Source organism: Lottia gigantea, assembly GCF_000327385.1.
Source record: "Lottia gigantea unplaced genomic scaffold LOTGIsca_21, whole genome shotgun sequence".
Lineage (NCBI taxonomy): Eukaryota > Metazoa > Mollusca > Gastropoda > Lottiidae > Lottia > Lottia gigantea.
This window is the reverse complement of record NW_008708458.1, coordinates 72249-88413: the sequence shown is the minus strand read 5'-3', so window position 1 is coordinate 88413 and position 16165 is coordinate 72249. Positions and strand designations below refer to the sequence as shown.

The 16165-nt window shown below is 33.6% G+C and overlaps 1 protein-coding gene across 1 annotated transcript; it reads right to left on the bottom strand.

The window, feature by feature from the left end:
* Nucleotides 1-5657: 5657 nt before the first annotated feature.
* Nucleotides 5658-14025, bottom strand: LOTGIDRAFT_231641 (hypothetical protein). The gene is made up of 8 exons (XM_009054053.1): nucleotides 13635-14025; nucleotides 13149-13280; nucleotides 12394-12600; nucleotides 9505-9759; nucleotides 9059-9211; nucleotides 8394-8579; nucleotides 7159-7206; nucleotides 5658-6492 (listed from the first exon to the last, which is right to left on the bottom strand). Exons 1-8 carry the CDS (start codon nucleotides 13908-13910, stop codon nucleotides 6397-6399), a joined length of 1353 nt encoding a protein of 450 aa, XP_009052301.1. The 5' UTR covers nucleotides 13911-14025; the 3' UTR covers nucleotides 5658-6396.
* Nucleotides 14026-16165: the final 2140 nt, after the last annotated feature.

Genomic DNA, 16165 nt, shown 5'->3' with positions numbered 1-16165 from the left:
AAAACAAAAAAAAACAGCCATCCCAGATTCTTACACGAGTCTGTACTATTTAAATTCGTGCTATAGAAAGGGCATGCATATTCTGAACAATTTATCAAAAACCAAGTAACATTGTACAGATACATCTTACTTTTCTGCACCTGATTTATATGATGAAGACGAGCAACGCCATGTAACGAAAGATATTTTTCCAGGCACGCAGTCTGTAACAATAATCAAAGAATTCGAAAGATTCTGGTTGTTCAAGTCTAAATAAGACGCTGATAGTGCAGATATTTTTATTTTAAACGTATAAGTATGGAATATCAATGAATTTTGTTTACCATAAATTTCAACATTTCAGTCTGAGATGTTCATGTAACTGTGATTGTTTCCATTTTACCTGTTGAGACGACTCATCGAGCTAACAGAGATATTAATGAATAGATTAGCAATAAATCACAAGATTTTCTTTGAATTTTCCTTGTTCATATGCAATACATGTAAATGTTTATGTTTAGGGTTGGTTGCTGAAATAGTGAGAAATTGATGAAGATAACGTCCAAAGCCTACTGTTTTAGCACTTTCGTCTGTCAGTTCTATTGCAAACTTCTAAACAGTAGGCTACTGATGGAATATTGAATTTTTTATTTTAAATTCTTTTCAACCACTGCGTAAAGACTCAGCATCTTTTTTGTATATATACATGTAATGTTCAAAGAAATTGATGAAGATAACGTCCAAAGCCTACTGTTTTAGCACTTTCGTCGGTCAGTTTTATTGCAAACTTCTAAACAGTAGGCTACTGATGGAATATAGAATTTTTGTTTTTTGAATTCTTTTCAACCACTGCGTAAAGACTAAAAATATGATACTGCATTGCATTCACCATTGGTTTTGTAATGATGAAAGGAACAAAGCATAAAATTTCAGTCAAAACATGGTAGTCTTAATAGACATATAGACAATCCATGTTAAAACTGATCAGTATCTTTATTGCTTATTTTCTTTGTACAACTCTCAATAGCCTATAAACATGATTGTTTTAGATGTAAATGTCAAAGGTCAAATATTGTCGGATATCCTCTGCAGTGAGACCATTCCGGACTTTCCATGCAGTTAACCGACCAGTTAGGCTACTTTAGTTCTTATTTCCATTGTATCCAATGTGATTATTTACAAGAACATTTCTATTTGCTTATAATTTCAGGCTTACAGAAAAAGAAGGTTGATGGAACAAAAGGACAGATTATACCAGGTGAGATGATTTACTTGTACTAAACTATAATTCCAGCTGTCGTCTCAAATGATTACTATATCTGAAGACTGAACAAAAATGAAATAGAATCAGTAAACTTTGATATTATTTTTTCATATCTATATTGGTATACAGTTTTGAAGGTACTTTCAGTGAAACCTCGAACAAATTCAAAGATACTAATGTTTTGATTAATTTTTTTAGAATTATAACCCTCGATTTCATGTATCAAGATCAACTGATTAGCGTCATAGAGGGTTAAGTTTTCCTTGAAATAACAAAACCTTTATAACATCCAGTTATCGATCGACTTTACAATGATGAGAACGACACACGAAAGTCAGACACGATAAACTGCAATCTTATAGAATTATAAGTTTCGAAACTACTAATTATAGTGAATTGGACGACAAGAACATTTATCAAGTTATTGAGAGTTAACAGGCTGTCAACATATGTTAGGGATTTGGGGGAGGGAGGCTATCTAAGATAAGAACAGATTTTATTGCATATACGCTCATTGTGGGCAGCATACAAATCTAACAGTACAACGATTTACAATAAGATATAAAATGAAATATAGATATAATATGAAATATAACACAATGAAGTATAAAAGGAGAAAATAATCTTAAAAATGTCTTTTTTCAGCGAAATACTGACCGACGATAGTAAACAATAAAAGGCGTATTTTTCATACCGATATTTCAACACCCTTCCCAACCACCAATCCATTTAAATCTTTGACATCTATGCCATTGATGTCCTCTACAACAGATTTTGATGATTAATAAGTCGGTCGTTGTCCTGTGTTTGTCTTTGAAAAGTAAACGGGCAATAAAAAGCAGGCATATTATTGCTCAACGTTCGACCTTGGTGTATGTTATTTGGGACACTATTTTTTTTATGAATTTGTAGCAAACAATTCTTTGCCATTTCAACAAATTCCTTCCAATATTTGTCAACACCAATGCTTTATTTTCATGAAAGGAAAGATTTTAGAGGCTATTATGTTCAATATAATTGTAAGATTGTTTCTTGTTCTGACATCCATAATTAGATATATTAAGGTTAGTGATGTTTAATGTGTTTTTTTATGTTTTATTTTTTGTCAGGCTAAAAGATATCATTTAGAAAGATACGGAGTTATGCTGAAACCAAATCAAGCTAATTGAGTCAACTGAAGTTTCTGTGAATATTTTAGACTCCTGTGTGGGTATTTCATACATCATACATTATGCTGACTGCATAAGATAAAAACTGTGTGCAGCATGATTCAATCTTCGAAATGGAAATCACAGGTTTCTGAGAATTTAAAATAATCGTAAGCTTATATTGACGTATAGTAATTAAATCTTCAACATTTCTTCCATTTGTTGTTTCGGATACATAGTTCGCTATATATGTCTTTGTGATAGTTGTTGAATAATGTTATTGCTTTGTTGACATGTTTGTGCTTGTTATTTGTAATATTTATTAAATAAATAAATGAAATAAATATTTTATCAAAAGTTTTTTTTTGACGAACCTTTAAGAGGGCTGTCGTTAGATCCTAACTGAAGTGTCTATATCAAAAATAAAGCTAATTAAAAAAGGGTCTAATTTTAATTAGACTGAGGGGACCTCTTTTAAAAAGTTCCACCGAACTGCCACTTAGCACTATATCCCAATTTTGCACTAAAGTCATTTCTTCTAAGGTATGGGACTCGATTGATTGCCACGCTTTATAATAACGAACACAACGAACGGAGCAAAGAAGTGTATTCGATGACATTGAAAGCTGGTCAATTCTAACTGCATACGATAAACATTAAGAGAAACGAAATAAGTGGCTTCGTTGATACAACTGACCAAACCTGGTATTACCAACACCACCATAAATAATCTTGCACGAAACCTAGGTGAAACTGACACATTCTAGTTGTAAGTAGCTAAACCTAGGTGTAATCAGCAGCGTCTTGGAATACTGCTCGAAACAAAGTTTAACTGACTATCTCGGATTATCTTCCACGAAACAAAGGTGTAACTGGTACACTCTAGGTGTAACTGGTCAAAGCTAGTATAGCATGTTGCTGCAAATGATCAAACCTTGGTGTAAGTAGGAGCATCCTGGTGTAACTAACAAAGTATAACATCTTGGTGCAAATGATCAAACTTACAGTGGCAGCGCTAGCCTTTGAAACTGTGGGTACAAAAAGGGAAACCCCTCATAAGGCGTCTGAGAGGGTTCTCCCAAGAAAATGTTCAAAAAATTGAATTGATTTAGTGCATCCTGACACATATTTAGGGGCCAACACGTATAAAAATCATATTTTGAAATTTGATAAAAATAAAGTGGCTTGCCATTGGGGTATATTTTTCTAAACCATGGTTTACCAATCTGAGGTACAACTTGCTTAACCATGGTTTGATTTAGCAAAATACCAAATCATGATGTTACTTACCAAACAAAGCTGTGCGACAAATAACCAAAAAAAGGTGTAACTCATAAAACCAAGATGTAACTTACTAAACCCATGGCATTTTGACCTATTGGAAATTCTAGTTTGCTGTCAACCCTGGTGCGTTTAAAAAACAAGTAAATGATTGCACTCCAGAAATGTCACCTCAAAATTCTTTAAAGTATAAAGACAAATAGAAATTTTTTTTGTGGATAATCTGGACTTTGAAACCTAGACTTGAAAAATGTGCTTCCTATTTAGAAAGAATTTGGATTTGTTATTATTCATTATGTGAACCCAATATCGTCTTGGTTTGGTCTAAAGCCTATTTCATGTATATTTACTGGCCGTAGTACTTTGTATTGGCGTTTTTATTCCCAAATATTCAACTTTTGCTGTTGTTTTAATACTGACGTAATTATTATGTGTGATAGCTCTTTGTTAGCGACACTAATTCATGATTGCAGAAAAAAATTGAGATTAATGAGTTTAAAAGCACAAATAAGGAATTAAACAATTCAATTTAACATAATTTTTACATAAAATACTGGTGCAACCTCTGTTTTGGAATCTGTGTGTTAGACGACTAATGTCAAATCAACTGTTTTATTATCAGCCCTCTTTAACACCGGTCAATCGTTTTTAACACCATAAATTGACAAAACAATGGATTTTTCATTTTTTTCATCTGCTAAATTTAATGATTTGAAATATTGTTTTAAACCATCCATGAAGATATATATTTCAAAGAGAATAAAAAGTACATTCAGATTATGATAACCAAATCGATATGGAATAAATACTTAAGGATACATTATCGATGGAAAGAGGACTAACCCTATATTTGTTAAATTTTCGGATGTCTATTAAACCGGAAGTTAATAATTTTCAACCAATATCAGCATATCTATAGATTGAACAAGATCAAGGACATTCTACATTAAAAATTTCTAGGTCATTAAAAGTCATAAAATGGTAAAGTTATTAAAATTTTACGAAAGTGCGTCACTCTAAGGTAACGGCGTATACAAATGATGATGCATTTTTTCGATTTACAGATTGACAGTCTGTCAATATCCTGTAACTTTCAGAAAATTTTCATGCGAATTTTTTCAACATAAAATTTTTTCAATGGCATTCAAAACATCTTGTTAAAATTTATATTAAAAAGAAAACTCGAGGTAAATCAGGCAATAAACAAACTCTACAGCCTCCAAACAAATTCGTTGCACAATATGCCATATGTCACTTCCGGCTATGCAACAGCGTTTTATATATTCACTTTGGAAACTATCACAAAAAAGATCAAACCAGAAATGCTATTAGTTTTCGCTACAAATTTCACCTTTGTTTAGCGAGTTACGTTACACTTTCGTTTGGTAACTTGTACCTTGGGCACACTTTGGTTTGATAATTTTCATCTTTGTTTGATAACTTTAACTTTGATCTTTATACCTTAATTGGTAAGTAAAACTTGGTAAGTTATATCTCGGTTTAGTAAGTTGTATCTAGGTAAAGTTAGTTACAATTTGGTTTGGTAAGTTGCACCTGTGTTTGACATCCGTCTCCATTAGCTCACACGGTGCAGAAAAGTAGGACGTATAACTCCATTCATTGATTTGTAAAGTGAGTTACACTTTGCTGAGTTATATCTTTGTTTGATAAGTAATATCTTGGTTTGGTAAGTTGTACCTTAGTTAAGTAAGTTACACTTTGGTTTGATAAGTCGCACCTTTGTTTGGTAACTTACACTTTGGTCTTTATACCATGGTTTGGTAAGTTATATCTTAGTTTGGTAAGTAAAACTTCGGTTTGGTAGGTATGCGTTGGTTTGGTAAGTATCATCTTGGTTTGGTATCCCAAGATTTAGTTCGCCAAAACACTTTCTTTATATTATTTATTTTTATTAGATTTTTTTGTACCGGTACTGGTTTCACTAGATTCACTAGTAAATTTATCACTTTAAATGGATGAACGAAGTACAGTACAGATTATTTAATTACGTGCCATTAAAAACGACAATATTAATTTGTAACGTACTATAACACTTTGTAGAATTTAAGAAATATTACAAATAAGAAGCACAAACAAGGCAATAAAACAATAACATTATTCAACAACTATCACAGAAATATGTAGGTGTAATTTTCATTAAAATACTGCCCAGACATTTATAGCGAACATTCTCATAAATGTCATGGAATTGAAAATCGACTCAGTTCCCCTAGGTTCCTTTCACAACAAATTGAAGAATTGAAGATCTGATGACTATATAAGATTACTATTATTTCAAATTCTTTTAAAATCTTCGTAGATGATTTCCAATTCATGCTGTCATGCTGCAAGTAGGTTTTTTTTTAATGCTGTCAACAAGTTTTTAAAGTGTATGAAAAGTAAAGCAGTTATCCAAACTGGGTACATCTTTGCAATGGTCAAGGTATTCATAATTCCGTCTTATGTCTTGATGACATTAGACACCCTTATTGTATCATAGAATGCAACGATTTGATTTGTATGTACCTCAGCGAATTTAAACACTATTGTTTATTGTTTCCAGACTTTATGTCGAGGCCTTGGTTGACTGTATTCGCTAACGTACAATCTAACCAAATCGCTGTATTTACTAACTTCCGTGATACAAGAAAGGTGGCTATTGCAGTCAAGGTATAAAACGAAGTTTGTAATACCTTGGCATTGTGAAGATGGAGTCGAGGATATTCATTGAAACTTTAGTTGGCTAATTTTAATGGCTAAAGCATCAGCTTGGTTTGGTTTCATCATAACTCCGTATCTTTCTAAATGACGTCTTTTAGCCTGAAAATAAACCATTAAACATCACTATCCTTAATATATCTAATTATGGACGCCAGAACAAGAAACAATCTTACAATTATATTGAACATAATAGTCTCTAAAATGTTTCGTTTCATGAAAATAAAGCATTAGTGATGACAATTATTATAGCTAGGAACTAACAATATTGTTTCCATTTTTTTGCTAAAATCTATACAAAAAGATAATCAAGATAACATACATGTCGAACGCTGAGAAATTATGTGCTTTTTATGCCAAGTAATGTCAAGCAATTGACAAAGATCTAAATAATCATCAAAATCGGCTGTAGTAATTTAAATTGATGGATAATGGAGAGAGTGGGTTGTCAGGGAATAGCTGCATTAAAAAACGTGCCTATCGTCTATCGAAACCAATATGTCTTGAAAGACTTTCGGGTGTCGCCCTGTTCATTTAAAAATTGAACGGCACTTGTGGATTCTACACTTTATAAAGTTTTTGTTATTGCAAGGAAAACTTAACCCTCTATGACGATAAGTAACTGATCTTGATACATGGAATCGAGAGTAATAATCAAAAACAGTTAATCGAAACATCAGTATCTTTGAATTTGTTTAAGATCTCACTGCACCTGCAAATAGTTCGGTCTTTAGATATAGTAGTCCTTTGAGACGACAGCTATCTCACCTGATATAATCTGTCCTTTTGTTCCATCAACCTTCTTCTTCTGTAAGCCTGAAATTATAAACATATAATATAATTAGAATTGTTCCTGTTCATGTTCACATTGGGGTACAAACACATTAAAGTTACTTGTCAAATCTTTACAACGTTTGAACGCTAGTCTACTTTCAATTTTGGTAGCTCAAAATTTTCAGGGTCATCATGTATTTAATTTTTTAGGAGACATTAAGGATTGGTCAGGCTTTCATTCGATATATTGGAAAGCTTTCAGGGAGATTTCTAGAAAAAGTTGTAGAAGGTTGAATTTCGTGTAACATGACATGGGAAGAGATGGTAAATGAATTAGTGGAGTGAGTCCTTATGGTGGTAGGTTGGTTACAAATTCTCTTGTGGAAGCTGTGTCATTTTCGGTTAACTCTTTCTTTGGAAGAATTGGAATGTCCAAAATAGAAGTCAAATGCACATAAAAGGCTAGGAAACCGCTTTATAAGCCCTTTAAATACCATGACTGACGGCTGAATAACATTTAGTCATCAGTAGTTATGGAACATTCATTCACTAATAGATACTGAACATCCACTCAACATGGATACTAAACATTCAATTAATACATACCAAACATTTAATCACCAGCAGATACTTAACATTCAGTCACCAGTATATACTGAACATTCAGTAACCAGTACATATTGTACATTCAATCACCAGTCGATATTGAATATTCAGTCACCAGTATATATTGAACATTTAGTCACCATTAGATACTGTACATTCAGTCACCAGTTTGTATATTGAACATTCAGCCACTAGTAGATACTGAATATTCAATCACCAGTAGATATTGCACATTCAGTCACCAGTAGATATTGAACATTCAGTCACCATTAGATACTGTACATTCCGTCACCAGTCGTGTCTGAACATTCAGTCACCAGAGTATATATATATATTTAAAATTCAGTCGACATTGAACATTACTGAGCAGTCAGTCACCAATATATCTATTGAACATTCAGTCCCTAGTCGAGCTTGAACATTCAGTCACTAGTATATATTTAACATTCAGTCACTAGTATATATTTAACATTCAGTCACCAGTAGATATTGAACATTCATTTATTCACCAGTAATCATATTACATTCAGTAAGTGAAGGAGGTACTGAACATTTAGTCTGTGAATGATGGTCGTCTGAATTTCAGTATCTGCTAATATTTTCCTCACAGAAATGATACTCACCGTTAGGTAGATATATACCAGGAACATGATATGGAATAAGAAATAAATGACACCAAAAATTGAAATACAGAAAATATCCCAATCATAAAGCTCTTCTCTACTAATATGCCTGCTGAGACAGGCCATCAAAGAATTTTCAGCAATCTGTAGGCAATGAAACACCAAGGAGACTATCACATAAACATCCTGAAAAAGTTTAATAAGTTTCAATAGAGTAACAAAGAATTATATCCTACCGACATTTTCTAGAACACCATCTACAGTCGATATTTTTTGCACATCCGGGTACTATCGGGTCCACTTTAACAGGTTAAATACGTTTTTATGGAGTATAGTAGCAGAACTTCAGAATTTTATTGAGATGTTTTTCCGAATTGTAAATATAAACTACCCTTCTTATTGATTCGTGATGCTATGATCAACGCACATTACGTGACATTAATTAGACAATAAACTTATTTATTAGTATATGATCTACTTTACGTTATTGATGAAAACATTAGATTAAGAACAATCACCCCGCCAACTTAATATTATCAAGTGCTTCATCACGGCTACTTTTCCTCGACTCGATTTGAAAATTAAGTTATATAAGTGAAAATGTAAAGAACGAAGCAGTTAGTTTTCAATGAAAATTGTCTGTTTAGTCTATTTGTAATACTTACCAAATAAGTAAGATACGATATGGCAGGTAAGGTTTGGGTAATAGACATTCTAAAAACGAAAGCAGTCATTAACAATGTGGCATTATTATACATCCTATCTACCTTATCTGGTTCTTCTGTCCCCATTAAAAATGTATAATTTGAAATTAATGCCTGAAAAGACAGATATTCATTTCATTTGAATCGATCACAGGAAGATTTGCTTAAATTTGCTTGACTTTTGGTAAGAGTGTCAAATTTTGATTATACTGAAATAAACACACTGTTTTACAACTACAAGCTTCAAACGTATACAAAATCGCTTATATAACGTAAACGCTGAAATCCATCTCTTGTAAACGGGCCAAAGGAGGGAGTGGTCGGTTTACATCTTGTGAGATTACAACTATTTACACGAAAACGGTGAAAATAAAACCATGAGAGTGTTCACGGATAAGAATACATACCACGATGAAAGCAATATTCCACATATAAAACCCGAATTTTCTCTTGACTCGGCATTGGGCGAATAAAATCGGATGGACGGTCGAACTAACATATTCCCTTGTTGTTGAATCTTTGAATGTTTCAACATGTTCGTATATGTTCCATTCTCCAGAATTCTGAAACGTTCCGGTATTTACTGTAGAAAGAACCTGTTGATCTTCGATAAAATCAACTTCATCGGCCGACCTTTCTGTTGATAATTGAATTGTTAGATCCTGAAAAATTAAAAATTCTTAGCTGAAATATTAACATTTATCCATAACACTTTTCAGATTAAAATTCTACCCAGTTCCGGTCTACATTATATACACACAAAAGACACAAATTTAATAGCCCCGACACTTAAAAGGCGTCCCTACTAAGGTGCTATGGCGACGGTACGGTGGGGACCATTGTGCCAATAATAGCCATGGAATCGAGAATATCTTTAGACAAGTGTCTTAACACCTCCATAAACAAAATAATAGATATTATTAGAAACGTGCCTTTGTAAGGTAATATAGTATTTTATGTCGCAAGTGGATAGGATCTCTTTCTCGTAATGTTTCACTTGTGCCGGCGATCAAGTACATTTTTAATCGCTTTAAGATCGCAAATGGCCGCAGTTCGGTGTGACGTGGATATAAAGGATTAAAGTAAAACAAAATGTCACATTGAATATAGAACGTCTGATACCATCCATACTTAATCTAAGTTTCTTAAAGAATCTTAACCACTTTTTATGTTGGAGACAGGATTGACATTTTCTGTCAATTGCACATAATCCAATTAATTTCAATTCAATCTTCTAATCAGCAATACTAAATGTATCTGTGAAATCAGTTAGAAACTTACAAATCTGTAGATAACTATCTAGAAATAACTCCATAGAAATTTCAAAACGTAAACACCCAGTTTACAATCTCAAAATATGAAATCAGACAATTTGAGTCGTACAGTTTAAACTTTAAAGCCATACGAAACAAAAAACTATCTTTGCATAAATAAGGTTTTTAAAAGAATACTAGATTTGCAGACTAAAATTGACTTGGTCATTGAGAGTATTGTTACACAAGGTATCATTAGGATGGATAAGGGCAGGTGCTAATAGCTTGCATTGAAAGCCAATTAATAACTTGATTAAACTTCTTTTGTCAGTCCCCACGCAGCATTTACATCTATGTCTAAAGTTATTAACACCTTGCGGCCCTGACACTTATCCCTCTTTGTTCTGAGCGCAGGTAAATTAACTTATACAACAAGATTATACTTTGTGTTTCTGGGACAAGGCAATGTCGGCGTTCTCATTGTCAGAGACCTAGCCAATCAACAACCAACATGAAAGAAGTCCTATCCTCCAATCAGATTGCTAGATTAGGCTTTAACAAATCAGAAATGAGGATTATCCTAATGCTGAAATATTTATATTTGGTTTTAACCAATCAGAAAGAAGAATGATCCTCACGCTGAAAGAGACCGGCAAAAGATCACGTAGATGATCTTTCCCCAAGTGAACAGCTAAGAATAAATAAAAAAAAAAAGAAAAAGAAGGTGGTTTGTCCTCTTGACCACATGACCAAGATAACCTAGATGTTGTAACCTATTAGTTAGATGTTGTAACCTGATAGTAATGTTGTAACCTGTAGACAGCTGACCAAGAATAAATGTTATGATAGTCTTATGTGTTACAGTATATATCAGTTGGACTTACCAGGCGCCATCTGATAGAAAATACGATATATCCATTAAATTGAGTAATTATTTGCAACAAATCCAACCTAGTTTGATAAATTATTACTTATTCTTATAGATTTATTGGATTATAGGGGGTGTTGACACCAGGTAGGTCAACTGGTTGGTCATCCTAAGAGGTAGTATACCTTTAATTGATTGAATAAATTAAATACAAATCCGGACTAACTTTTATTTAACTATTGGACTCCGCAAAGGGAATGCCTGTGGAATTATGTGTTTTAAAAGATTAACTTTGATCTGGTTGGTAATTATTGACCTTTATCACTGTCAATGACAATCGCACAATCGTATCTACGGTGGTCATTCCCGCTTGAATGCAGATGGAAGAAAATCTTTAATTGTTAGTAGTTTAATAATAGTTTAATAGTTCGCTAGATGTTAGTTATCTCCCTTGAAGACTAGTCTCGTAGACAGGAGACGTCTGGGTGTCAGAGACTGGTCAGATGTCAACAATGGCGGACGGAAGTTGTCTAATACGAGGTTATTGTCAGGCACAGTAGATACGATTGCATTGTGTCCATACTACTTAAAGGGCTAGACCGTTTTTTCCAATGAATTTTTGTGGTCTTCACAATCGATAAAAGAATTCTTAAACGATTACGCTAGCGTTTTAAATCTCGCCGCCTCCATTTTTACAATTCTGGAAAATAGCGACTACCCAATTGTGAGCACGTTATTTTTAGATATTTATGATTATGAGAACTCGATTTTGATTGGGCCAATTGAACCAATCAGCGTTAACTACATATATTTCCGACCGGAATCATTATTATAATAATCCATAATGTACATGTACCAACCGAAGAGGTACACTAACAAAGTTAATTTTTATATTTCTGATCGAAAATTCGTCGGCACTTGTGAACAAAAGATTCTGCGCATGTCCGTAGTCTCGGAAGAAGCTAAGAAACCATTCACGAGAAATCATCGGCCTAGTATCAATTATAATAGAAAACTTTAGATAAATTTGTAGAAAATATATAATGGGTTTAGATATAGTTCTACGCATAATTAGCGCAATTCTTCACGTTGAAAATAAACCGGTCTTGCCCTTTAATATAATAACCTGAAATATAATGCTAAAATAGTAATTTGGATATAAAACATTTAAAAACCTGAACGTCAAAAGGGAAATGTTCCAACTCCAAATTTTCTCGAAATTTGCCTTTAAATCTCCAAAGTAAGGTAACAACTGGATATTTGTAACCCTTTTGATTAAAATGTACTGAAAAATTTCGTCTATTGAATGTTAAATCTCCATTTGCATTTAAAATAGTCATTCGTGGTATCCAGTGTTCCTTAGGATCGTACATGCTTTTATCCTACAAAAGAAAAAGAAGTTTCATTATCCCAGTGAGCATTGTACGTTTGGTAGAAAGATGCGTTAAAATATGTGTCCAAATCAATTCTATTTTTCAAAAATTGTCTTGGGCATGAAATCTTTTATAGGATTAATGTAAGGCTCGCAACTACGAGCTTCCACAGAGATGCAACATTTTCAATTTGAACCTAGACAGTTTTCTAAGTCAGTCTGCCGCTTATTTATACCTCCAGTCTGAAGAGGCTGGTGCCGCCACTGGGAAGTATTCATAGTGCGTTGTCGTCTAGTTCGCCGCTGATGCCCAGCATTTGTCTTGGAACTCTTAAGGTCAATCGATAGAATTTCGTAAAATATAAACCACTTGTTCAGTTCGCTGATTCTCTAGACCACTAGAGACGCCCGAGTCGCCATAAAAAGTTGACATTTCTGCAGATTATTTAACACTTTCAGCAATTATATATTTTCAAAGTACCTAAATTTGCATATTGAGATTCTCATGACGTAGACGTAGAAGTAAATATTTACTGTTATTTTGTGAAATAATCATACATTTAGCTCTGCCGCCTTTTGTAAGGCTGGTTCTTGCCATTTCGCTTGAACAAAAACTTCAGCCTCAAAACACTGACCTACTGTGTCGATGTTTAAGATTTGCAAAAAGGAACATTTCAGTTCTACTGTCACCTGAAAAATATTATGACACAACGACTATGGAAAATTTGAAGTAAAGTAAAATATTAAAATCAAACCGCCTCAAGTAATTCAACACCCAGACGTGAAAAGTTTTTAGAACTATTTGTAATAAGGCTCTTTTCTTATCTGATTGGCAACATACTACGAAGGGCCGGAGCTTTTATCTCTGCAAAAATTGCGGTGGTAATTGGACATTTCCCTGACTGTCTTATTAGACCTTTTTTCGTTTGTACTGATGTATATAAGTCTATCATTCACTCTTCACTGTATCAATGATTATCCTAACCTCTTCCTCTGTTATGTTGTAGGTTACAAAATTGTCAACATACAAAAATGTAAACAAACCTTATCTTTTCGATCACCAAGAAATTGTTTTTGCTCTGGCGCAACCTTTTGATTCAAGTTGGATACGGCATTAGTACAACCTTGCATAATAGTATTGCCCTTTTCCATTGTAAACACCAGTCTACGGAAGGTATCAGCAAGTTTAACCGGAGTAAAACTATGGACTTCCTGCATTTGGCTATGGACATGGTTTTGAGTTTGGTTTAGATTTCCTTCATTTGTGGGTGAATTCGAGCTAAGAGGATCACTGTGTGGCTTAATGATTTGGTTTGACATTATGTAAAGATATATTTTGATTTACTCATTGAAAAATGAAAAACTGAGAGAAAAATTAGATTTTTGACTTTCCTTCACTAACACGAATAAGAAAGTGACGCCATCTTCTTTCTTTACAGACGACAAAACAAGGGAAGCTACTCTGCTTTTTTTGATAAGTACAGTTACCTCCCTTGATTGCAGGAGCCTTTCAAAACTAACCCTTTGTTATTTAAAATGAAATTTTTCATTCGTACATATCCGATTATGGGCTGTTGAAGACTCTTTCCTAGGGTCTACGCAGTGCAGGGTCCTTGAAATAATTCGGACAATTAAAGACAATACCCAATTGATCATAAGGCAGTGTGGGATGACTTATATAGCCTAGACTAGTGCTGGCACGATGTGTCGGCAAATCAATGTATCGCAATACGACATGACACGATACGCGTATCGTATCGCGACGACGTGTAGGCCCTATCGATACTTGGCGATACCTTTTATTCCATAAAAAAGTGCGGATGTTTATGAGTTGTTTCATGATATATACATTTTTTTCACTGAAATTGTTAGAAACTTTTTTTTAAGACAGTGAACGCTAACCACTTCTATCAACTATAGTACGAAATATTACAATTGTAAAGTTATAATCAAATATTGAAACTTTGAAGATAAAATGTTAACTTTTATCCCATTACCCCATATCGCGATATGTATCGTATCGTGACATGATTGACAATACCCAGCAATAGCCTAGATACGTTGTGTCAACTTAAATAAGCCAAAATTATTGGACAGCTTCTTCTCAATGTCTCAAAATAAGTAAGAGGGGTGATTGCCTACGACGATTCTAAGAGGACAATGCAGTCTCGTGATTTTCAGGATAATATTTCTATGTCGCTCAACGATTGATGTATTGAAAACTATTTCAACAGTGAGAATTTTATGTTATTGTAGCCTAACTCTACATGAAAAGAAACTCCAGAAACTAGAAACTAACCAACGTTCTCATAGATGTCAAGGATCAAATTTGAGCAAAATTAAAATTTTATGATCATCCTAAAACGTAGCATCCCTTTAATGCCGTTTGAAAGGTCAACCGTTACCCAAACAGGATAGTCCACATCTTAGCAATGGTGAAGGTATTGCGAATTTCGTTTTATTCCTTGCAATAGACACCTCTATAGGCCTATCACAGGTTGTAACAATTTGGATTAAATTTACATTAGCGAATACAGCCCATCACAACCCTCAACAGGGAAACTTTAAACAATATGGCTTATAGTCTCGACGAGGATATAGTCTGGGAGTTTTCATTGAATTTTCTGTTATGAAACTCTCAAGGGAGATTACAACAATTAAGCATATTCGATCTTCAAGTCTAAATCGATTTGTTTACAACCATAACAAATTGGCAACCCCCACAAGTTTTTTAAATTTTTATTTGATATCATTATTGATGGATGTTATATTTATCGATTAAAAGTCATTATCAAATTCACTGAATTATCTTAAATTAATGCTTCTCATCACCAAAACTGATGTGGATTTACAACCAATCAGATTAAATAGCCCGTGCAGACTCAAAGATTTTAAGAAACCAATCCAGGCCATCTTTCGTTGAAGCTGTGCGTAGACATAGAGGGGCTGAATGATAGAGGCTCTATGGCCTATTGTTTACTGACTTTCTGCCGTATTCTGAATGGCTGTATTCTCTAACGTAAATTCTAACCAAATCGCTGTATTTACAAACGTCCGTGATATAAGAAATGTAGCTTTTGCAGTCAAGGTACAAGACAAAGTTCGTTATAGCTTGACATTGTGAAGGTGGAGTCAAAGATATTCATTGAAACATTAGTTGACTCATTTTAATGGCTAAAGCATCAGCTTGATAGGGTTTCATCATAACTCCGTATCTTTCTAAATGACGTCTTTTAGCCTGAAAATAAACCATTAAACATCACTAACCTTAATATATCTAATTATGGACGCCAGAACAAGAAACAATCTTACAATTATATTGAACATAATAGCCGCTAAGATGTTTCATTTCTTGAAAATAAAGCATTAGTGATGACAATTATTATAGCTAGGAACTAACAATATTGTTTCCATGCAAACAGTTTCCAAGATAGCATACAGACCTTACTGCATCTGCCTCATCAAAACTGCATATCATATGGAGATCGGAAAATAATAATAACAGTTGATTAATTCTATTTCATCTTTGTTTAGTCTTAAGATATAGTAGTCCTTTGAGATGACCGCTGGAACTA